This window comes from Mustela erminea, chromosome 14 (assembly GCF_009829155.1).
Source record: "Mustela erminea isolate mMusErm1 chromosome 14, mMusErm1.Pri, whole genome shotgun sequence".
Lineage (NCBI taxonomy): Eukaryota > Metazoa > Chordata > Mammalia > Carnivora > Mustelidae > Mustela > Mustela erminea.
In genome coordinates this window covers 51,160,655-51,186,063 of record NC_045627.1, presented here as the reverse complement: position 1 = coordinate 51,186,063, position 25,409 = coordinate 51,160,655, and the positions used below count along the sequence as shown (strand labels likewise).

Sequence of the window (25,409 nt, the reverse complement as noted above, 5' to 3'; positions counted from 1 at the left end):
ATCCTTATTCATATTAGGCTAAATCGTTATGTTTTGACTTGTTCAGCCAAATGAATACACTTGGTAAGAGTGCTGGGTAGTCGTTTACATCTTTCCATTAACAGGTTTGTTTCTTTTTTTTTTTTTTAATATTTTTTATTTGTTTATTTTGAGAGAGAGAGAGTGAGAAGAGAGCATGAGAGGGGAGGTCAGAGGGAGAAGAAGACTCCCCAAGGAGCAGGGAGCCTGATGTGGGACTCGACCCCAGGGTTCTGGGACCATGACCTGAGCCGAAGGCAGTTGCTTAACCAACTGAGCCACCCAGGCACCCGACATGCTTGTTTCTAAAGTTGATTGTGTTTGGGTTCATGTTTGAAAATGATGGTTGCATGTACTCCCACAAGAGGTATTCCAGGCCTAAGAAGTTTCATGGGATAAGCAAAACACACACACACATTGCTTCTCGGCCTTTTGATGAAGATCAAGTGTAGCAACCCCCCCCCCCCCACGTGTAAACATATTAGTAAGAGAGGAAAGATTAAGAAGTTCTACACAATCAGAGTCGTCAAAAGTCACTTCAGAAAAGATGGAAAGACATGGTATAGGCTATGGCTCAAGATGAGGCCTGAGAAACAGGTATGAGATGAGGATGGTCAGTCCGGCAAAGGCCAGACCGTGGAAGGCTGCAGGGATTTTGGATCCACTGTTTTCTTTTGTTGAGGATGCTTCCCTTTCTCTTTGCTTAACTCTTCCTTTTGTCTTTTAGGTACATGACAGTTACATGTCACCGTACTCTGTGACTGCATTAACATCACCAGCTGTAATTTGTATGGTTGCTTGTGTATTTTTTTCTCCTCATGAGAACACATGCTCTGCAGCAGCAGAACACACGCCTCTCTTGTTCACTGTTTTATCCACAGCACTTAGAGCAGTATCTGTGCATACTAGATCCTCAGAAAAGAATCATCAAATGAATGGATTAATTGAAGCAGAATTACTGAATCTTTATTTTAATGTGATTTCCCCCCTAATTATACTCATTTTTTTTTTAATTATAGAAGACTCTGAATGCAACAGAATGGACTGCAGTCTATGGGGCAGTACGGAATCCCATGGTAGAGATGGATTACTGGACTAGATTACATAAGCACTAAAATAAAGATAAATACAGTGCTAAGAATTTTGTATTTACAGTAAACCAAGGATAAGAGCCTTCTCTGGGTTACAGTGATAATTTTTTTTTGATAAAAAATGAAGCCTATTTTTATCAACTTTTAGAAAATAACTTGGGTGATTCAATAAAAATTCACTTGTGTGTGCATAGTACTTTATGCTCTTTTGTTTTGACAGGTTGTAAAATATTTAACAGGGAGCAGTACATTTCAGGTGATTTTCTAGAAGTAGAAATCACACTGACTGTGGTTTTAGTTCTATTATTGAAGATTCTTCTTAAGAAGCTATAGAAACTAGACATTTCTTTTAAACTACACATTCCTAAAATCATAGCCATGATTTTCTTTTCATTCTTATTCCTGTAGGTTTTGGAAAATGCAGGTGGCTCAGAGAAGGTAAAACTCCCTGTTCAGAATTTCCAACACAGTAATTACGATGATCTTTTTAAAGATGCTACAGAAAGGTATAACCAATATGCTTATTTAGTGAGCTTTCTGTTCATTCATGCTCATAGCCCTCTCAGTGGAGACTGTGAATAAACAACCCTCAAATGTTTGATTAGTTTCTCAAGAGATAATTCTTTGTAGTAAGTACCACCTGATTTTTCTAGAAATAGGATGCATTTATGACCTCGTAAATATGGTATTAACACAAGAAGAAGATATTCCTAAAGAGTTTAATTTCTCAGTCAACTCAACAATTATACAGTTCCAGAGTCTTTGTAAATGTGTTGGAAGCTTTGGAGAGGGCATTATGCTTGAGGTAGAGTAAAGCACAGGACACAATTAATTCCACTAGAAATTATATGGATTTCCAAGAAAGAAAATAATGTGCTAGAAAAAATAGAACTGTTAGATGATGAATTCTTGGTACTATGTATGAAAATATTTAAAGAACCAAGAGAAAAGTAAATTTCCATTAGGAAAAACAAAAGAAACAATAGCATTCATGCTTATAAAAATGTTCAAATTTAGGTGTGACATGCAAAATCATATCAAAGAAGAGAACATCTTAATGAGCCATATTTCCATATAGAGATTTATAAGTCATGTTAGCTGTAGTGACTGGAATAGCACTGCATAATAATGCAGATAGTTTAAAACTTGCATATGCAACTTTCAAAAGTGCATTAAATGAACAAATAAATAATAGTTCAAAAGACATTTTGAGATCCTATTATATACTAATGGTATATACCAATTATTAGATGGTAATTATATACTAAGCATTGTATTAAAATGTAAAATATTACACAGTTCTTGCCCTTTAGTTTATAATTTAATTAGGGAAACAGATATGTAAAAGACAAATTTAAATACGATATAATAAGTACTGTTATAGAGCCAAAGTCCAGGGATTGTGAATACAGAAGACAGAAATATGGATGGGAGAGTTTATCACCACCTTATTTGAATAAAAAATATTTAGGTTGGATTTAGGATCTTAGTTAAGTATAAATCTAGCAGGGGAAAAGGGAGGGAAGAAAATGTCAAGCTGGGAGAGGTTTAAACAAAGATAAGTTGTGAAAATATCTTATTAATGGTGAGAAATATTATGTGTTAAGAGCTCTAGGGTACCTGTGAATTTGAATGCCAGGAAGCTTGGGAAGATAAGAGGTAGAGCCAAAAATATAATGTGGGTCAGAGTGTAAAGGAGCTTGATATACATGAAACCAAGGAGTGCATATTTTAGTCAGTTTGTTAGCATTAGGAGGAAGTACAGGTGGAATTTTTCTTGTTGTATTCATGCATATGTCTGTCTACCCATCTAGGAAGAGGATTGTGGGTAGCAAGGTGGATGATATCTGGCAAGAAATGGGCAACAATTAGATATTTATAGTAATCCAAAAAAAAAAAAAAAGATGAGAAGAGGAACGAATAAGAAACTTGAAATGACTCACAGAAGCAAAAGAAGAAAGGCATTTATTTGGTTAAAGCATAAGATGCACAAAAGAGATTAGTAGGCATGACTATGAAAAAGTAGGAAGGGGCCAGATTGCCACTAACTTAAACTTCTGTGAGGGGCCTGGGTTTTTCCTGAAGCTGGTGGGCGGGTAGAATTAAATTTGAATTTAGGGAGAGTTTTCTCTAGACATCAGAGATTAGAACCAGAAATCACATTAAGAGGCTTCTGTTAAGTGGGGTTGCAAATGACAGTGCAGCAAGTAAATGGAGCAGTGAGAAACTGGAAAGGAACAGGAAGACAGTAGGGCTAGTGTTTGAAAGAAAGTTGAAAAGGGTTTCCATTTTTAAGATCGGGGGAATCAAGTATTCTTACATTTGGAAGAATTCATACATGGGGGAGATTATATATATATGAAAAAGATAATTTTAGAAAAAATTGTCTAGGAGACAGAAGGCTTGGAGTTGAATGTGGAAGAATTAATTCTGATCAGGGAGAAAGTAAGGAATAATTGAAAATGTTGGTGTAACTAAGCACACATTTTTTAAAAAGTATGTTGAACATGTTCTTGCTTTCTGGCTTTCATTGTCGAGAAGGGGCTACATTTTTACGAAGGCAGAGAATTAAGATAGGGTCTACATGAGGATGGTGGTTCAGAATTAGCTACCATGGAAGAAAGGTAGAGGAAGCTGGACTGAGACCTGCCCGTGTTTTTCAGATGGCTTTCTGTTGATATCAGAGACCCCGGTGGCCTCAGTACTTTCTTCCTGTAGCCGAGGTAAAGGACGTTAGTTGATCCAACATGCCTAATTTGCAAGCCAGGCAAATGTGGGAAGGGATGGAGTTTGTGATCAGACGTTGGGACTTGGGCATGATCTCTGTGGAAGTGGGCCCTCTCCAGGGGCAGACGACAGAAGTACATAGCTGAACTAAAATGGAGATGGGTGTCAACACATTCATTAATACAGATTACCAGAGAGTCTTTCATAAATGTATATATAATCTTTGAAACCATGAACAAATACATAAATTTCTTTTCTAGTGAGAGTGAGGGCACCCTGGCCGCGGGTGGCTTGTTTCTCAGAGACAAGTGGAGCAGTGAGGATGAAGAGCTTCCTGGACCGTCCCGGACTGTCCCGCCTCAGCTTGCCGGTACGACCTCATCCTATTGCTATTAGCACATTCTTGAAGAGGCTGTATTTCAGAGGTAGGAACGAAGACATTTCTAATATGAATGCAGGAAAGAGCTGGGAAAAACTTTTTTAGATGGGGAAAGCATGGTTTCCTAGGGTTTTTTTTTTTTTTTTTTTTTTTAAGAATGAAGAAAATGCTCCACACCCCACCTTCGTAAGGGTAAATTTCTCCCTTTCTTTGAGTATTTTTAATATATCAATGTCAGCTTAATAAAATGAGCTATTTATATTTTCTCATACTAGGAATTAGAGATTTGTGTAGACTTGCATTATGATCTGCTTCCTCATTTTCTTAATTTTAATTTGTTGCACAGTATATACTTTATAAATAAAATAGGAACATTTTTTGATGACACATAGTCATATGTTGTAAGGAAAAAAGAAAATACAGATGTGTATATAAAAAAAGAACAACAGCAACAAAACAAAATTTATCAGCTATTTAAAGATGAAAAATTTGACTCTCAGTTTGGAGAGGAATTCAAGACTGAGATAATGGAATATCTAGACAAGAACAAGAATAAAAAATACTGGGGGCGCCTAGGTGGCTCAGTGGGTTAAGCCACTGCCTTCGGCTCAGGTCATGATCTCAGGGTCCTGGGATCGAGTCCCACATTGGGCTCTCTGCTCAGCGGGGAGCCTGCTTCCTCTTCTCTCTCTCCTGCCTCTCTGCCTACTTGTGATCTCTCTCTGTCAAATAAATAAATAAAATCTTAAAAAAAAAAGAATAAAAATACTGGATATCCAAAAAAAAAAATCATAATACTGAAGAATATTAAAAATTTTGTGTGTATATGTATTTACATCTGTATATAATGTAAACATAAATATAACCATGAACATATCTAGATTTATACATATACAAGTTATAAAAATTATAAAATAAAAACATTTAAATTTCTATATATGTAACATTTGTGTGTGAGGTAGGGGAAATCCCATACTTCAAAAAACCCTGGGGCGCCTGGATGGCTCAGTGAGTTAAGTCTCTGCCTTCGGCTCAGGTCATGATCTCAGGGTCCTGTTTTCGAGCCCTGCATCGGGCTCTCTGCTGGGCAGGGACCCTGCTTCCTCCTCTCTCTCTGCCAGCCTCTCTGCCTACTTGTGATCCCTCTCTGTCGAATAAATAAATAAAATCTTAAAAAAAAAAAGAGAATTATAGAGAACATGCATTTCAACATTAGACTGAGTGTCAAAATCTTCTCTAATGACTTTTAAATTTGGAAAATGTCAAATCTAATTAGGGCAATCTCACACTCTAATTATTAATATACAGTCTGACACAAAAATAGTTTACAAGAAAATACTTTTTAAATACTAAAGTATAATTTACATATGGTAAAATTCATCCTTTTAGCATGCAGTTCTGTGAGGTTATAGACCAAGGTCTACCATCACCATCAGGATGAGTTTCCTTCATTCTTCATCTTTCTCGTCGTCGGTCTTCCCTCACCCCACCGCCAGTGCCTGGCAACCAGTAATCTGATCTTGTTCTTGTTAGCTTTGTCTTTTCCGAAGCGTCACATAAACAGAATCATAAATATGTGCCTTTCATGTGCCACTTCTTTCACTTGGAGCGGTGCTTGGTATTTGTTTCCACTGTTGTTTTTATTGGTATTTAATTTTTTTTTTCCTAAATAGCATTCCATTGTATGGCTATACCAGTTTGTTTATCCATTCAGCAGTTGAGGGACATTTGGGTGTTTCCACATTTTGACAATGATGTATAAAAGCACTACAAACATTCACATACTGGTTTTGTGTAAATCTACTTTTCCATTTCTTGAAAGTAAATCTATCTAGGGGTGGGATTTCTGAGTCCTAAGTCTATAACTGATAGACTGTTTTCCAAAGGGGCTGTACCTGTATTCATTTTATCTTTTCTCCTCCTACTCTTTTTTCTTTGTGTTTCTGTTTAAGATAATTTTTACCAACTCATCTGCAAATTTATTTACTCTTTCCTCAGCTTTGTTAGTCTACTAACAAATAAGCCTACTTGAAAACATTCTTTAGCTTTCCTACAGAGTATTTATTTATTTATTTGAGAGACAGTGTACTCGCAAGCCGGCATGAGTGGGGGGGAGGGGCAGAGGCAGTGGGAGAAGCAGGCTTCTGGCTGTAGCCCTATGTGGGGCTTGATTCCAGGACCCTGAGGTCAGGACCTGAGCTGAAGGCAGACTGAGGTGCCCATCTTACAAAGTTTTCTAGTGAGAAAATTTACATTTGACTTTATCTTCTAGTTTCCATCTCTGTTCAAATTCCCTATCTGTTCATAGTTTGTCCACTTTTTCCATAAGAGCTTAAACATATTAATCAGAGTTATTTAGAATTTCCTCTCTCATGATTTTAACACATGGGTCATATCTAAGTTTTTTCCTGTAGAATTGCCTTGGTTTTTTTTTTGACGTATTTTGTAATTGCTGCTGCTGCTTCTTGTATGTCTTGTAAAGTTTGGTAGGGTGTTGATTTGGGGTGTAGAAAAGTAGAGATTGAGGTAAGTAGAATTTATGCCTGGAAAGAGTCATGCCTGTTCCGCTGCTAGGCCATTAGTGTAGGTTCTTGATTTAGCATGTTTGGGACATGGGTTAGATTTTGGTTTTGTGTTGCTTTTATTACCTACGTGAACTTTTGTTTGTTTGTATGTTTTGTTTTGTTTTCTTTAATTTTATTTTCAGCATAATTTATTTTCTTTCGTTGTTTTTGCACCACACCCAGTGCTCTATGCAATCCGTGCCCTCTCTAATACCCACCACCTGGTTCCCCCAGCCTCCCACCTCCCATCCCTTCAGACCCCTCAGATTGTTTTTCAGAGTCCATAGTCTTTCATGGTTCACCTCCCCTTCCAATTTCCCCCAACTCCCTTCTCCTCTCTAACTCCCCTTGTCCTCCATGATATTTGTTATGCTCCACAAGTAAGTGAAACCATATGATAATTGACTCTCTCTGCTTGACTTATTTCACTCAGTATAATCTCTTCCAGTCCCGTCCATGTTGCTACAAAAGTTGGGTATTCATCCTTTCTGATGGAGGCATAATACTCCATAGTGTATATGGACCACATCTTCCTTATCCATTCGTCCGTTGAAGGGCATCTTGGTTCTTTCCACAGTTTGGCGACCGTGGCTATGTGAACTTTTGACTTAAAAATGTGTCAAGATTTAAATTGTGCCTAGGGTGGCAACTGCAATGCTAGAGGGTTTCTCTTCACCTTCCTGTTCTGCCCTTACTTTAAGCCTTCCCGGTGCACCTGTGGTTCAGAAGGGCTCTTCCCCACACTCATGCTCTAGTGGTAGCCTGGTACTGGCTGGCCTGCACAGGAGGGCAGAGTTCTTCGTGGTCATAGTCCAGTCTCAGCCTTTGGTAGGTTCTCTGTTCCTGGTTGTCAGGGGAGAGAGTTTTGTCCATGATGTTATCTCTTCTCGCTGTGACATTCCAATTCTGCTTTGTATTTTTGGCAGGCTTACTGTGGGAGAAATATCCTGTTCCTTGCTTAGTGGTAGGACACTGATGATAGTATCGGTATAGGGTCCTGAACTCAGGAACGTTTCCTGCCTTTCCTCCCGGAGGAGAGTGTTTTTCTTTAGCTATTTCTAACTGCATTGGTTCTTCACCTGTGCACAACAGAGTTTGCTGCTCGTCCTCCTTCAGCTGAAGATTTTGTTCTCTGGGGAGACGGTAGGTCCAAATGGGACTTTTTACATTTTCCACAGTGGCAGTAACTCTTCTCTAAGCCTTTGCCACTGAGGGATTCCTTCCATTTCCTTCCAAATGACACAACTCTGTGTCATTTCTTTTTCTTTCTTTCTTTCTTTCTTTCTTTCTTTCTTTCTTTCTTTCTTTCTTTCTTTCTTTCTTTCTTTTATGAGCATCAGTTGGAGGCCTACTGAGTCTGCAAGGGTGTTGCAAACTCTCTAGTATCTATGGCTTCCCGAAATTCCATGCTCTCACATTAGGTCACATTCAGCCTTCAGCAAGATACTAAGTTTTTTTTAATCTGAATTCTTTTCTATCTTCTGGAAATCCTATCCTAAGCCATTCTCCAGTTGATTTTTTTCCCATTAATAATCTGTAATATGTATTCTTATACATATTTCCTATGTACCAGTGCTTTTTTTTTGTTAGATTCCCTTGGTAAGTCAAGGTATATATTCATTTTGTATTTAATAGATAATATCAGACTCCTTTCCAGAGGTTAGAGCAATTTATTCTTGCTCTAGCTGTTTTGAAGGGTCCAATTTCCCATATTTTTATCACCACTAGATAGCCCTTTTCCCAGCTTTTGCCAATCTGATGAATTAAAAATAACAGTTCCTTGTTACTGTAATTCACATTGTCCTGATGACTAATGAGAATGAGTATCTTGTTTGTTTATTAGCCTCTTTCGTTTGCATATTTGTACTCTTTACCATTTTTGTCTTATTATTTTGTAGGAACTCTTTACATTTTGGAAATCCTAACATCTTGTCTGTCTGATAAACATAAACTCTTCTCCTGCTCCATACCTAAGAAAGAAAACCTTCATAACCATTGTGGGTTTCTAGAGTGTTTAGAAATTCCTTTACTAGAAGAATGCGCAAATACTCTCTTAAATTTCTCCCAGAATTTTCATTCATTCATTCATTCATTCATTCACTCATTCATTCATTCAGTTTTACCTAGGTCATTAATCTGTCTGCTGTTAATTGCTAAGTATAGTGGACATGTAGAAAATGGACTAGACATTTAAACCAGCACCATTCACTAAGCCACTTTCCCAATTAAATTTAAATATATGCTTATCATATATTAAATTCCCAAAAGTAAAAGAAAACAAAAATATTTGGATAAATTATGAATTTAAATGTATATGATAAATATATATCTCTCTATATAAAATCAGATATTTATATTGAAAAAGGAAGATTTACTCGTAACTATTACGTCCTCATTTATGCAACTGGTTGCAAGGTTATATCTGGTAGAACTGCCTTCTTCTACACATTCTATATTCTCTTTGACCTCAGCAAGCACCGCAGCTGGTTGTGGTTCCTTGTCTGGTAGGGTGACACACCTTCATCCTTGAGAGGTCTAACTAGTAACAGTCTTCTCTAAATTTAATTATTATAGATTTCTATTGACTTTAATCACTGTAAGGGCAGTCTAGTTCACTGGCATTCTAGGCATACTCCTTCTTACCCCTACTATTTCACAGAAACCCAATTTCCCCTTGATAATGAGAATTAGTTGTATCAAGCAATATAGTAACCCATCTTTGCCTGTTAATTCAGTAAGGATGAGGAACCTAAAATGGCCTAGTGGCATTCTCAACTTCTAATTCAATGGGATCATTATTGTGTTCTCTGACAGAAGCATTTCTCACTCTGTTTAGGCCTGCTTTGATTTCTTTCATCAGTAATTAGCATTTCATAGTTTTAAACATAAAAATCTTATACATATTTTGTTACGGTTTTATCTAAGTATCTTCTGTGTTTTGGTCTATTATTAAGGGGACTTTAAAAATACTTTTGGGATCCTGGGTGGTTCAGTCAGTTAAGAGGCTGCCTTTGGCTCACAGATCATGATCTCAGGGTCCTGGGATCAGGCCCTGCATCAGGCTCTCTGCTCAGTGGGGAGTCTGCTTCTCCCTCTCCCTCTGGGCTTTCTCACTTTCTCTCTCAAATAAATAAATAAAATCTTGAAAAAAAATAAAAATAATACTTTAACTTCCATCATTCATTGCTGATATATAGGAATATGATTAATTTTTTTACATTATTCTTGTATCCTTTTACCTTATTAAATTCACTTGTAATTCTAGGGGTGTTTTGTATATTCTTTTTTGGAATTTGCCTATGTAGACACTAATGTTATCTGTGAATAGACACAGTTTTTTTTTAAATATATTTTTTATTTTTTAAATTTCTTTTCAGTCTTCCAGAATTTGTTGTTTATGCACCACACCCAGTGCTCCATGCAATCTGTGCCCTCTATAATACCCACCACCAGGCTCACCCAACTTCCCATCCCCCACCCCTTCAAAACCCTCAGATTGTTTTTCAGAGTCCATAGTCTCTCATGGTTCATCTCCCCCTCCAGTTTCCCTCAACCCCCTCCTCCCCTCCATCTCCCCATGTCCTCTGGGGAAAGTGAAACCATATGATAATTGACTCTCTCTGCTTGACTTATTTCACTCAGCATAATCTCTTCCAGTCCCGTTCATGTTGCTACAAAAGTTGGGTATTCATCCTTTCTGATGGAGGCATAATACTCCATAGTGTATATGGACCACATCTTCCTTATCCATTCGTCCGTTGAAGGGCATCTTCGTTCTTTACACAGTCTGGCGACTGTGGCCATTGCTGCTATGAGCATTGGGGTACAGATGGACCTTCTTTTCACAGTTTTATTTTTTAACTTTTCTAATGTATATGCTTTTCATTTCTTTTTCTTAACTTATTGCACTAGCTGGGACGTTTCGTTTGGTACAATGTTGAATAAGAATAGAAAGAGCAGACTTCATTTTGGGGGGAAAACATTTTGTTTTTCATCATTAAGTATAATGTTAGTTGTAGGATTTTTGTGGATGTCTTTTGTCATATTAAGGAAATTCTTTCCAGTTTTAATTTCCTGAAAGTTTTCATTATAAATGCATGTTGAGTTTTGTTTTTGTTTTTGTTTTTTAGTGCTTTTTCTGTATCTGCCGAGATGATCACATAGTTTTCTTCTTTTGTCTGTTGATATGGTGAGTTATGGTCAGTTGCTGTGGTTGATTTTCAAATGTTGAACCTTCTTAGTATTCCTGGGATAAGCCCAAATTTGTGTATTATCCTTTTTATATGTTGTTTGATTTGATTTGCTAGCATTTTATTGAGAATTTTTACATTTATGTTCATGATAGATCTTGAGATTCACCTCCCCTTCCAATTTACCCCAACTCCCTTCTCCTCTCTAACATCCCCTGTCCTCCATGGTATTTGTTATGCTCCACAAATAAGTGAAACCATATGATAATTGACTCTCTCTGCTTGACTTATTTCACTCAGCATAATCTCTTCCAGTCCCGTCCATGTTGCTATAAAAGTTGGGTATTCATCCTTTCTGATGGAGGCATAATACTCCATAGTGTATATGGACCACATCTTCCTTATCCATTCGTCCGTTGAAGGGCATCTTGGTTCTTTCCATAGTTTGGCGACCGTGACCATTGCTGCTATAAACATTGGGGTACAGATGGCCCTTCTTTTCACGACATCTGTATCCTTGGGGTAAATACCCAGGAGTGCAATAGCAGGGTCATAGGGAAGCTCTATTTTTAATTTCTTGAGGAATCTCCACACTGTTCTCCAAAGTGGCTGCACCAACTTGCATTCCCAACAACAGTGTAAGAGGGTTCCCCTTTCTCCACATCCTCTCCAACACATGTTGTTTCCTGTTTTGTTAATTTTGGCCATTCTAACTGGTGTAAGGTGATATCTCAATGTGGTTTTAATTTGAATCTCCCTGAGGGCTAGTGATGATGAACATTTTTTCATGTGTCTGGTTTGTGATTTTCGTTTTTGTGATGTCTTTTTCTGGTTTGGGTGTCTGGGTAAAATTGCCCTCATAAAATTAGTTTGGAAGTGTTTCCTCCTATTTTATATTCTGGAAGAGTCTGTACAAAATTGTTATTATTTCTCTCTTAAATGTTTGGTAGAATTCAGTGAAACCATCTGGTCTTGGAATGTGTTTGTAAAATTTTAAAATACATATTTGTATTCATTTTCTAGGGCTTTCATAACAAAGTGACTGATTGGCTAGTCAAACTAGTGACTGATTGGCTTACACAACAGAAATTTATTTTCTCACAATTCTGAAGGCTAGAGTCCAAGATCAAGGTGTTGGCAGTTTTGATTTCTTCTGAGGCCTCTCTTCTTGGCTTGCAGATGGCCATCTTCTCCCTGTGTGGTATCTGGATCCCATTATCTTTTTTCATAAGGACACTAGTCATATTGGGTTAGGGTACACCCAAATAATCTCATTAATTTTATTATCTGTTTAAAAATCCTATCTCCAGATATAGTTGTATTTTGGGTTATTAGAGGTTAGGACTTCAACATAAAATTCTAGGGGGACACAATTCAGCTTATAGCAGTCTTCAGTGTTTTTAACTGATAAAGGACTATTAGATCATCTCTCTCTTTGATGAGCTTTGGCAGTTTTTCTCATTCATATAAGTTGTCTGATTTACGGAACTAGAATTGTTCATAATATTCCCTTATTAACTTTCCAATATCTATAATATCTGAATTGATGCCCTCTCTTTATTCTTGATTTGGTAAAGTGTGCTTTTTCTCTTTTATTTTTTAATCAGTTTGGTTAGAGATTTATTAAATTTTTAAATTCAATGCTACTTTATTTTTATTATTTTTAATTGAAGTATACTTAATGTACAATGTTATATTAGTTTCCGGTGTACAATACAGTGATTCAACAGTTCTGTATATTACTCAGTGCTCACAGCAATAAGTATAGTTACTGTCTGTCTCCACACGTTATTACTGTCTTATTGAACTATTTGCCTTATGCTTACATTTTATTTCCATAACTTACTTGTTTTGTACCTGGAAGTTTGTCCTTCTTCTTCTTCTTCTTCTTTTTTTTTTGTGATTTAATTTTTGTTTTTATTTATTTATTTTTTAATTTTTTATTTCTTTTCAGCGTAACAGTATTCATTTTTTTTGCACCACAACCAGTGCTCCATGCAATCCATGCCCTCTCAAATACCCACCACCTGGTTCCCCCAACCTCCCAGCTTCCGCCCCTTCACTTAAGCACCTTCATCTTTTTCAGCCTCCATCCTCTGGCCACCACCAGTTTGTGCTTTCTATTCAAGAGTTTTGTTATTTTTACTTATTTACTTCCTTGTTTTGTTTCTTATTTGTTTGTTTGTTTATTTATTTATTTATAATTTATTTTCAGCATAACAGTATTCATTATTTTTGCACCACACCCGGTGCTCCATGCAATCCGTGCCCTCTATAATACCCACCACCTGGTACCCCGACCTCCCCCTCCACCCCTTCAAAACCCTCAGATTGTTTTTCAGAGTCCATAGTCTCTCATGGTTCACCTCCCCTTCCAATTTCCCTCAACTCCCTTCTCCTCTCTATCTCCCCATGTCCTCCATGCTATTTGTTATGCTCCACAAATAAGTGAAACCATATAATTCCACCTATGAGTGAAACCACATGGTATTTAACTTTTTATTGATCTTTTCCATGAACTAGCTTTTGATTTCACTATTATTTTTAGTATTTTTCCTATTGATTTGATTGATTTCTTCACTAAGTTCTTTCTTCTAATATAAGCATTTAATACAACAGCTTTTGCTGTGAATAGTACTGCTTTAGCAATATTCCTGAGATTTTGATGTGCTTTTATTTACATTCAGTTTACAATACTTTCTTATTTTAGTTGGCCATAGCTGGAAAATTTTGAGCACCTATGCAATGTAGCATTGGATTTTTTTTTTAATTTTTTATTTTTTATAAACATATATTTTTATCCCCAGGGGTACAGGTCTGTGAATCACCAGGTTTACACACTTCACAGCACTCACCAAAGCACATACCCTCCCCAATGGCCATAATCCCACCCCCTTCTCCCAAACCCCCTCCTCCCAGCAACCCCCAGTTTGTTTTGTGAGATCAAGAGTCACTTATGGTTTGTCTCCCTCCCAATCCCATCTTGTTTCATTTATTCTTCTCCTACCCACTTAAGTCCCCATGTTGCATCACCACTTCCTCATATCAGGGAGATCATATGATAGTTGTCTTTCTCTGCTTGACTTATTTCGCTAAGCATGATACGCTCTAGTTCCATCCATGTTGTCGCAAATGGCAAGATTTCATTTCTTTTGATGGCTGCATAGTATTCCATTGTGTATATATACCACATCTTCTTGATCCATTCATCTGTTGATGGACATCTAGGTTCTTTCCATAGTTTGGCTATTGTGGACATTGCTGCTATAAACATTCGGGTGCACGTGCCCCTTTGGATCACTACGTTTGTATCTTTAGGGTAAATACCCAATAGTGCAATTGCTGGGTCATAGGGCAGTTCTATTTTCAACATTTTGAGGAACCTCCATGCTGTTTTCCAGAGTGGCTGCACCAGCTTGCATTCCCACCAACAGTGTAGGAGGGTTCCCCTTTCTCCGCATCCTCGTCAGCATCTGTCATTTCCTGACTTGTTGATTTTAGCCATTCTGACTGGTGTGAGGTGATATCTCATTGTGGTTTTGATTTGTATTTCCCTGATGCCGAGTGATATGGAGCACTTTTTCATGTGTCTGTTGGCCATCTGGATGTCTTCTTTAGCATTGGATTTTAACTCAAAATATAAAATAAATATCTGTGAGTCCATACTAATATAAACAAATAATTGAATATGTAAATAAATGGGGAGAAGAAGCAAAACTTCCATGAAGAAGAATTCCAAATAAATTGTGTTGATATTCCACTCTAAAGTAAATGGAGCAAAACTCCCCACCCCTTAGGTGTGGGTTGTACATAGTGATTTTTTTTCTAAAGAGTACAGTATGGAAAGAGGGGTAAAAAGAGTAACTTTATAGTAGGGAAACATGATACACAGCTACAGCAGGTGATTAAGGTCAACATCAATAATAATCAGTCATGTTGATAGTAGGTACCCTTGATATATTATGATGAACATGGCACTTTACCTCTGTGATCTTCCCCAAAACTGATAACCATAGGCTAATCATGAGAAAAACATCAAACAAATTCCAGTAGAGGGGCATCCCAGAATATATCTGATTATTACTCCTCAAACTGCCAACGTCATCAAATACAGGGAAAGTCTGAGAAAGCTTCACAGCCAAGGGGAGCCTGAGGAGACATGAGAGCTAAAGGCAGTAAGGACTCCTAGATGGGATCCTGGAACAGTAAAAGGCTATTAAGGAAAACCTAAGAAAATATGAATGAAATATGGACTTCAGTTAATAGTAACATATTAATATTGGTTTGTTAACTCTAAGAAATGTACTATTCTCATACAAAATGTCAATAATAGGGGGAACTATAGCAGGGGATATATGGGAACCCTCTGTACTTCCTGCTATTTTTTTGATAAACATAAATCTATTCTAAGTTCTGTTTTTTTTTAAAGTATTCTCTAATTTCTCTTGCGACTTCTTTGATCCATAGGTTATGTAGAAATACACTTTGAACGTTTCCTCTCCTTCTCTTTTTTTTATTACTTGATTTTATTTGCACTAAGTGGCAGGCCCAAAGCAATCCTCCTTAGTAAAGTTGACAATTAGCTTCACTCAACACTTTCAATAATGCACGTAAAAGAAAGCATTCATCTTACAAATTGTTCTGCAATCCAAATACACAATAGCTTGGGAAAGAATGTTTAGAAAACAAAAGCCAATGTAAAAAGACAGATTAAAACAATAGGACAATACAGGTTTCATATGGCTTTGATTTTACAGGTTTTTTTTTTTTTTTTTTTACTGTATCAATGTCGGAAATCTGTTCCTTCAGCTGGCTCCATTGCTTGGGATTCAAAGAAATACCTTTTCTTCCAGGTTTTCATTTCATCTTCTGCATCCATCCAATATTCTCTAATATCATTAGGACTTTCCCTTTAAAGTCCCAAACACTGACATACCTCATTTTTCCAATCTGGAACATGGTACCATCTCTGCTACTGTGGCTCTGCTTAGAGGATGGCAGGGCTCTTGAAATTTCACCAGCCTTTTGGTTCTTCACAGGTTTTTCTGGAGTAACTTGCTTTTTCCTCTTTAACTTTTTGTCAACCTCACTGTCAGAAATGCTGCCAGAAGAGTTTGAAGAAATAAGTTCCTTTGATTTAGGCATTGCTCCATTCTCTCATTCCAACTGCCTTCTGCTTGCCCGCTTGCAACTCTGCTTTGGCCTTTCTTAATATTTGAAGATTACCCAGATATGTCATTGATTTTTAGTTTAATCTCAGTATGGTCCAAGGGCTTAATTTATATTAATTATTTTTAATTTGTTAAAATACGATTTTTGACCTAGAATATGGTCTATCTAGTGAAGGTTCCATGTGCAGCTGAGAAGAATTTTTATAATGTAGGACAGAATGTTTGATAAAGTTCAGTTAAATCAAGTTGTTCAGTTCTTTTCTGTCCTTCCCGAATTTCTGTGTACTCGTTCCATTTGATTTGTGAGTGAAGTCTTCAGTTATAATTGTGAATTTTCTTTCTAATTTTAGGACTGTCAGTTCTTACTTCATGTATTTTGGAATTCTTTTAAGTGCATACACATTTAGCATTGTTATGTCTTCTCTGTGATTGATCCTTTTATCATTAGTAATTATTTTTTTAAAAATAGGTTTAATTTTTAGAGAAGTTTTAAGTTTGCAGCAAAATTAAGCAGAGGGGACAGAGATTTCCCATATCTTCACTGCCTTCACATATGCGTAGTCTCCCCACCATCAGTATTCCCCACAAAAGAGTGGTATATTTGTGACAACTGATGAATCTACATTGACATATTATCACCCGGAATCCATAATTTACATTAGGGTTCACTATTGGCATTGTAAATTCTGTGGGTTGGGACAAATGTGTAATGACAGGTGTCCACCATTATAGTGTCAAATGGAATAGTTTTATTGCTCTAAAAGTTCTCCTCATTTCCCTTATTCATTCCCCTATTTCCAGTAATGACCTTTTTAATCTTGGTAATGTTCTTGGTCTGAAGTCTACTTTGTTGTTGGCATATTTTCTACTATTAATGTAGCCACACCAGCTTCTTTTGATTTGTGCTCCCATTGTATGTATTTTTTCATCCCTTTACTTTTAACTTGCCTACATTTTTGTATATAAAGTGGTTTCTTGTGGGCATTGCATGGTTGGGTCTTGCTTTTTCACCCAATCTCCCAATTTCTGTTTTTTTTTTTTTTTTTTTTTTTTTTAAATTAGGGTATATATAGACTGCTTGTGTTTATATCTACCATCTTTTAACTCTACCATCATGCTAATTGTTTTCAGTTTATATTTCTTTATCTTTTTTCCTTTTTTTTTTTTACTTCTTTTGGATTATTTTGTAATTACATTTTATTTTCCCAACTTTTAAAAATGTTCTCTTAAAAAAATAAAAATAAAAATGTTCTCTTGGTCACCCTAGGATTTATAATATACATCTTTAATTTCTCACAGTCTGTTTTTTCTATCTTCAAGTAACATTATATCACTTCACGTGTCGTATAAGGACCGTCCAATAGTGTCTCCCTAATTTCTCCCATCCATTTTTGTGTGATTATTGTCAAACATTTTAATTTTACATAACAAGAAAACATTTTATTTTTACATAACAATAATCATGAAATACATATATACTGCTTTTGTTTTAGGTAGCCAGTTACCCTCCAGAGAAGTGAAAATAAAGGGAAAAAATGAATTTTATATTTAGCTACATTTATGGAATATTTAGAACTCTTTATTTCTGTGTGAAGATCTAGTTTCCTGTTCTTTGATATATTCTTTCCGTCTAAAGATTTTCCTTGAACATTTCTTATGGTGCAGGTGTCCTGTTAATGAACTCTCAGTATTTGTTTTCTGTGCCTTCCCTGACTCTTTTTCTCTTTCAGTTTGAGTAATGCCTATTGACCTATTTTTAAGTTTGTGGATTCCTTTTCTTTTCTGTATCAAGCCTATAGATAAGCCCATTGATAGCATTCTTTATTTCTATTTTAATGTTTTTCATTTTTAGGATTTCTGCATGGTTTTTTGTGGTTTCCTTATCTCTGATGGAATTTCCCATTTGTTTATGCATGTTGTCCACTTTTCCACTGAAGCCTTTAGCTTTGATCTTAGTTATTTAAAATTGTCTGATAGATTTTTTTATTATGTTATGTTAGTCACCATAGAGTACATCATTAGTTTTTGATGTAGTGTTCCATGATTCATTGTTTACATATAACACCCAGTGCTCCATGTAATCCATGCCCTCCTTAATACCCATCACCAGGCTAACCCACCCCCCTACCTCCCTCCCTTCTAAAACCCTCTGTTTGTTTTCCAGAGTCCATAGTCTCTCATGGTTCATCTTCCACTCCAATTTCTCTCCATTCATTTTCCCCTTCCTTCTCCTAATGTCCTCCATGCTATTCCTTATGTTCCACAAATAAGTGAAACCATATGATAATTGACTTTCTCTGCTTCACTTAATTTCACTCAGCATCCATGTTGATGGAAATTTGGGTATTCAAATTTTTGATTTGATGGCTTTTCTGATGGCTGAGTAATATTCCATTGTATCTATGTATTGTATCTATCCATTATAACCATTGTATCTATGGACCACATCTTCTTTATCCATACATCTGTTGAAGGGCATCTTGGCTCCTTCCACAGTTTGGCTATTGTGGACATTGTGGCTATAAACATTGGGGTGCATGTGCCCCTTCTTTTCACTACATCTCTATCTTTGGGGTAAATACCCAGCAGTGCAATTGCTGGGTCATAGGGTAGCTGTATTTTTAATTTGGGGAGGGGGGACTCCACACTTTTCAAAGTGGCTGCACCGATTTTCCTTTCCACCAACAGTATAAGGGGGTTCCCTTTCTCCATAACTTCTCCAACATTTGTTGTTTCTTGTCTTGTCAATTTTTGCCATTCTAACTGGTGTGAGGTGGTATCTCACTGTGGTTTTGATTTGAATTTCCCTTATGGCTAATGAGGATGTGTCTGTTAGCCATTTGTATGTCTTCTTTGTAGAAGTGTCTGCTCATGTATTCTGCCCATTTTTTGACTTGATTATCTGTTTTTTGGGGTGTTGAATTTGGACCCTCAACTCTATTGTCTGATAGTTTTAACATTTATGTCATATCTCTGTCTGGTTCTTTTTATTGCTTTATTGCTTGACCTTTTTTCCCCCTTTTACTTGCTTTTTAGTGTGCATATAATTTCTTCATTGAAATCTGGGTGTCTTGTGTTTTGAGCCTGAGGTAAATAAGAATAGACATACCTCTTCATTTTGTAGGCAGTCAACTCATCAGTCTGATGAGTTGAGTCTATTTAGTTAGGACTTGAGCAGGGTTTGGGTTTTAATGTTGCTGTTCTTACTCTTAGTGTATCACCAGCTTCAAATTCCTGTATTGTTACCTTGTGCATAGAATGGAAAATACCACAGTTTTTATTTCAATGTCTACCCTTTGCTTAAGTCTCCCCATTACACCTGCACCTCAGAGAAGGATCCTGTCCCTGACCTTGTTTATTCCCCAGCAATAGAGTGCTCTTATTTGTAATTATGCTACTTGCTAACCAGTCGGGGGTGGGAGTACATTCTTTCTTGTCCTTGTTCAGTATCAGTTGTAGGCAGGGGCAGGTCTACTTGGTTCTTGAGATGGTGCCCTTAATTACCTATCCTTTCTTTAGGGTAGAGGATATGTTATAGGCTGAGCAGAGGATGATTTCTCCCCTCCTAATTCCCAATGTTATTGTGTCTTAACCTGTGCTTTGTGGATAATAGGGTTTGCTGCCCCTTTCCCAGCTTATGCATTTGATCCTTAGGAGAGACAGAGAAAAAGGAACTGAATGAGGCATTTTACCTTTCCTACAGAAGCTGCTGCTTCCCTCTCCAAACTTGTATCATGAGGGAAGATTTCTTGAGTTCCTCACTCTATCTTAAGTTTTTCTTCTGAACTTCTAATGAGGCCCTTACATATGCTATCTTTTGTTTTGTTTTTGTTTTTAAGATTTTATTTTCTTATTTGACAGCCAAGAGATCACAAGTAGGCATAGAGGCAGGCAGACAGAGGGAGAAGCAGGCTCCCTGCTGAGCAGAGAGCCCGATGTGGGGCTCGATCCCAGAACCCTGAGATCATGACCTGAGCCAAAGGCAGCAGCTTAACCCACTGAGCCACCCAGGTGACCCTCTTTTGTTTTTTGGGTTTTTTTTTTTCATCTTCTCTCCCCTTCATTAATTTATGTACACATCTTTGTCCTATGAATAAGCTCATTTTCAGCTGTCTACTTTATTTCTTGTAGTCTTTGATTTAATTACTAATTCTATAATCACGTATTTTTGACCTTTATTTTCTTAAGTCTAAAAACTTATTTTTCACCTCATTCTATTTTTTAAAAAATTTTTATTTAAAAAATAGTTCTGATACCCAACTTGCCTGAAATTCAAGTAAAGTTTTCTTGGAATCTTTTGGGAAACTTTGTCTTTGCTTTATTAAGAGAGAGGTGTGAGCAAGAAAATTCGCGGTTCTGGTTGCTGTTGACAATTGTCTCATGAGCTGAGGAGAATCTAATCTTTTAATAGCAGTTGGTCTCTGGATAAGAATCTCGGTTTTTAATGACATTTTTAAAAATTGTGGTAAAATATACAGAACATAACATTTACCATCTTCACCATTTTTCAGTGTACAGTTCAGTGGTATTAACTACACTTTTATTGTTGTGCAACCAACACCACCATCCATCTCCAGAACTTCTTCCTCTTCCTCAACTAAGCTCTGTACCCATTAAATACTAACTCCCCATTCTCCCTCTCCCCAGCCTCTGACAAGTGCATTATACTTTCTGTATCTATGGATTTGACTACTCTAAAAACCTCATGTAAGAGGTCATTCTGTTTTTTTTTGTTTTACTTTTAATCTCATTTAAAATAATTTATATTCTGAGGGTGCCTGGGTGGCTCAGTCAGTAATGCATCTGACTCTTGATCTCAACTCAGGTATTGACCTCAGGGTCCTGAGTTCAAGCCCTGTGTTGGGCTCCATGGATATGGAACCTTCTTTTTAAAAAAAAAAGTTTGTTTAAGGGGTACCTGGATAGCTCATTGCTTAAACATCTGACTCTTGATCTCAACTCAGGTCTTGATCTCAGGGTCCTGAGTTCAAGCCCCACATTGGACTCCAGCCTGGGTGTGGAGCCTATAAAAACAATAAAATAATTTATATTCTTATTACTTCCTCCTACAGACAATAGATCTACAATGTAGGTTATGTTCCATTCAGAATGGATTGAAATGTTTTGCATATCATATTGCATTACTCATTTTTTTCTTCATCTTGTGTTTTATTTCCATCTTGTTCACTAACATGAATAGTTCTTCATCTCTTTGATTTTGCTGTTTCAGCATGAATTCTTTTCTTTTCTTTTTTTTTTTTTTAATTTATTTTTATTTCCAGCATAACAGTATTCATTATTTTTGCACCACACCCCGTGCTCCATGCAATCCGTGCCCTCTATAATACCCACCACCTGGTACCCCAACCTCCCACCCCCCGTCCCTTCAAGATTTTACTTATTTATTTTACCGAGAGAGAGAGAGAGCGCATGTGAGCACACAAGCAAGAGGAGTGGCAGACAGAGGGAGAAGCAGGCTCCTGCCTAACCTAGGAGCCTGATGTGGGACTTGATCCCAAAACCCTGGGATCATGACCTGAGCCAAAGGCAGATGCTTAACTGACTGAGCCACCCAGGTACCCTGTCATGGGTGAATTCTTGTTGATTCCCATTCTATTTGATTTGGTTTGATTAGTTATCTTCCATTATAAACACTTTGAGGACTAGATTTTGCCTGAGAGGATAATGACAAGTGTGCAGAAGGGTTGGGGGAAAAGAGAAGAAAACTGAATGGGTATAGATGAGTCATGTTGCAGGTGTTATAGACTAGTTTACTCAACATTGATCACATTCTCCTCCCAGTGTCTTCCTTTATGGTCCAGGCAAGAATACTAAAAATTACATTTCCCAGAAATCCTGGCCATTAGTATGGGTTTGGCCAGTTGTACGCACTTAGCCAAGACTGAGACATGAAGAGAAGCATCCAGGCTGCTGGTCCAAACCACAACAGACATGGCATTCTTAGCATCTCATTCTAACTAAGGTGGTACATGATGAGCCAGCACTCATAGTGGTGGCTTTCTGATTCCTCTGTGATTGTTAAAGTAGTGTCATCTAGGAGCTAAAGATGACAGCAGTGGTGTCCAACTCCCCCAGATTCCTCATTACAGCAAAGCTAGCTCTTCTTGTGGCAGACCATTTTGTGGTGTTATTTTTGGACCGTGATGAGAGGAAGCTCCTGTTCTTTTGACCTGTCCAATGATGTCAGCACTAGATAGCTAGATAAAATCCCTTTCTGTAAACCGCCTTTCTTCAAAAATCCCTTCCTGTAATGATTGCCATGATCTTCAGCTGAAGCCTGACCTATTCACCTTCATTGGAATTCTTGGACCAGGCCGCAATAAAAAGAAACCAAATGAAAATGATGTTAATGATAAAGAAATATACTTTCTCCCATAATGGAAGTATAGAGGTAGGCAGTATTCCACATTCAATATGATCAAATTGCTCAGTGATGTCATTTAGAGCATAGGTTTTTTTTTTTTTTTGTATTTGCTGTATTCAGTTCATTCCTTTTATGTCACGTGGGGCTTATAGTAATAATCAGGGCCATAGTTATACTTCCAGACTTATGTCTGGACAGTGGATAGAGATGAGAGAGAAGCTTGCTTCTTTTGCCCATAAGCCTTGAATAAACTTATCCTTACTTCCCATTGGCTCGAATCACCTACATGTTGCTGAATTATTTACTGGCAAGGGAATTATTGTGGAATGATCACACATGGCTCTACTAACCATTAGGGTAGAATCAGTGTTGTGGGGGGGGCAACAACAGTGTCCATTACTGTCATTCTACCTTTTCATTCCCCTCCTCCTTCCCTGCTCTCAGCTTCTGTTCCAGCAAGGCTGGAATATGTGGGAAGCTCTAAGGATTTTTCTTCTGGGAATCAATGATGATCAAAATGGCTTGTACTCTCATGGAATTTTATTCCCCCCCTCTGGGCTTCCTAGGCCTTCTCTCATACTAAGGTTAGAGATATTTGTGAGAAATTTTAGGATTTCTATGACTGTCTTTCCCAACCAACAGTCCCTTACTCCCACCCCTATAGAGAGCTTTTGGTTGAGTAAGTTTCCAAGACAAGAAGGGTTTTATAAGGCTATGCATATTTTTAGAAACCTCTTTTTTATGCCCACTCTTTTGTGGAATTGCTTTTTATATTTTTTTTGCTAGTATTAACTTGAATTTTGTTCATATTAGTTGGCTTTGGAAAGAGATTTGGAGAACTGGCTTCACTTGAGCACATTACCTCAAAATCCTGAAATTGAAAAGATATTCTTTTAGTATTGACTTCTAGATTTATTGCATTTTTTAAAAGATGTTTATTTATTTATTTATTTGTTTAACAGACAGAGATCACAAGTAGGCAGAGAGGCAGGCAGAAAGAGAGAGGAAGAGAAGCAGGCTTCCCGCTGAGCAGAGAGCCCACTGCAGGGCTCAATCCCAGGACCCTGGGATCATGACCTGAGCTGAAGGCAGAGGCTTTAACCCACTGAGCCACTCACATGCCCCGTAGATTTATTGCATTTTGGTCAGTGAACATGATCTGCAAAATTGCAGATATTTGAAATCTAGACTGTCAACATGGCCTAGAAAATCATCATTAAAATATAAAACCTCCATGTGTACTATTAAATAGCCTGTATTTGCTTCTGTTATTTTTGGTTATACATGTATAACTATATAATGTATGTAAAAATACTTATTATCTATAATTATATTGCATGTTATATATATATTTTTAGTCTTATTAATTATATAGAACCTCTCTGTCCTTGGCGGGTATGTGTGTGTTTGTGTTGTGTGTATGTCTGTATGTGCATATGTGTACTTGATCTGTTTTAGAGTAGGACGTATGTTAGACTTTCCACATCTTCTCGTTTCAGACTGCAGGGACTTTGAAATACTTGGTCTGAAGGAGGGCAAAATTTCTCACTTTTTCCCATCCAAGTCTTGTTTGTATATGCTTGCCTTAGCATAATTGTCAGTTCATATACTTAATTCACACTATAAAGCAGAACACTTCTCAGTCTATAGCATCTTTTATATTTATAGCACTTAACATTTTTTTCTAAAAATAGTGAGTTTTGTGTAATTTCAAGGTACATGATCATGATTTTTCTGAAACAAGAGTTCTTTCTTTCAAAGTAATAGGCTCTTCACTTCTGGAAAAATAAATTTCCAATAATCTTTAAATGTCTGTGTCTTCACTTAAGAGAAAACACAACAAAATAAAATCTCCCTTCACATGTGTATGAGTAACTTAAAAATGTGAATTTTTCTTTTTCTTAGGTATACGAATTGTTTCTGAAAGGGAGCTAGCTCAGTTGGCTCAGGTTCGACCATTATTATCCAATTTTCATGAGCAATCAATCATCAAGGATTGTTTTAAAATGCTTAAGAAAAAAGTAGCAGAATATGAAATCCTCCAGGAATTTATGGTAAATATTTTGGTCTTAACAAACATCTAAATGTGATTTTCCATATTACTAATAGAGGATTTTTTTCCTTTTTTTATCTTTTCTTTTAGCTTGAGTACTTTTTGTTTTCAAATATTGTCTATTTTTAAAGTAATGGGTTTATATAGCAAAAAAAAAGTAAGTTAAATATCATAAAAGGTTATAAAATGGATAAAGTCTTTGTTTTTCCTCTCTTGAGTTCCTAGGCCTCCTTTCCACTATTAGGTTTGTCATGTAAATTTCTGGAAAACTATTGGCCTTTACTAATTATTCTACCTTTTCTTTCCTTTTTTTTTTTTTAAGAAGAATATCTCACATAGGAATTAATTTCCAAAAATATTATTGGTACATATAGATCTGTCTTATTTTTTATCTCATTATTTATTTATTTTTTTTTTATTTCCAGCATAACAGTATTCATTATTTTTGCACCACACCCCGTGCTCCATGCAATCCGTGCCCTCTATAATATCCACCACCTGGTACCCCAACCTCCCACCCCCCGTCCCTTCAAAACCCTCAGATTGTTTTTCAGAGTCCATAGTCTCTCATGGTTCACCTCCCCTTCCAATTTCCCCCAACTCCCTTCTCCACTCTAAGTCCCCATGTCCTCCATGCTATTTGTTATGCTCCACAAATAAGTGAAACCATATGATAATTGACTCTCAGTGTTGCATAATGTAGTTAATTATATAGATAAAGACCTTCTTTTCTTTAATTAGTCCCCTGTGATGAAAACAGATTGTTCTAGTCTTTGTTCTTTATGAATAGCAATTACCCCTCTTTATATGCTTGTGCTTATGTATGAGTAT

The 25,409-nt window shown here is 36.8% G+C and overlaps 1 protein-coding gene and 1 pseudogene across 11 annotated transcripts in view; one reads left to right on the top strand and one right to left on the bottom strand.

The window, feature by feature from the left end:
* PTPN20 (protein tyrosine phosphatase non-receptor type 20) overlaps positions 1-25,409 on the top strand; it is a 117,412-nt gene that overhangs the window by 51,506 nt on the left and 40,497 nt on the right. For 8 of the 11 annotated variants that reach the window (XM_032313144.1, XM_032313136.1, XM_032313138.1 and 5 more), the window contains 3 exons: positions 1,518-1,615; positions 4,097-4,206; positions 24,431-24,579. In XM_032313144.1, coding sequence (XP_032169035.1) covers positions 1,518-1,615; positions 4,097-4,206; positions 24,431-24,579 — 357 coding nt within the window. Of the gene's footprint in view, positions 1-1,517; positions 1,616-4,096; positions 4,207-24,430; positions 24,580-25,409 lie in introns of those variants that run through there. The other 3 variants (XM_032313145.1, XM_032313147.1, XM_032313148.1) reach the window with 3 other exon arrangements.
* Positions 7,524-16,156, bottom strand: LOC116573568 (annotated as a pseudogene).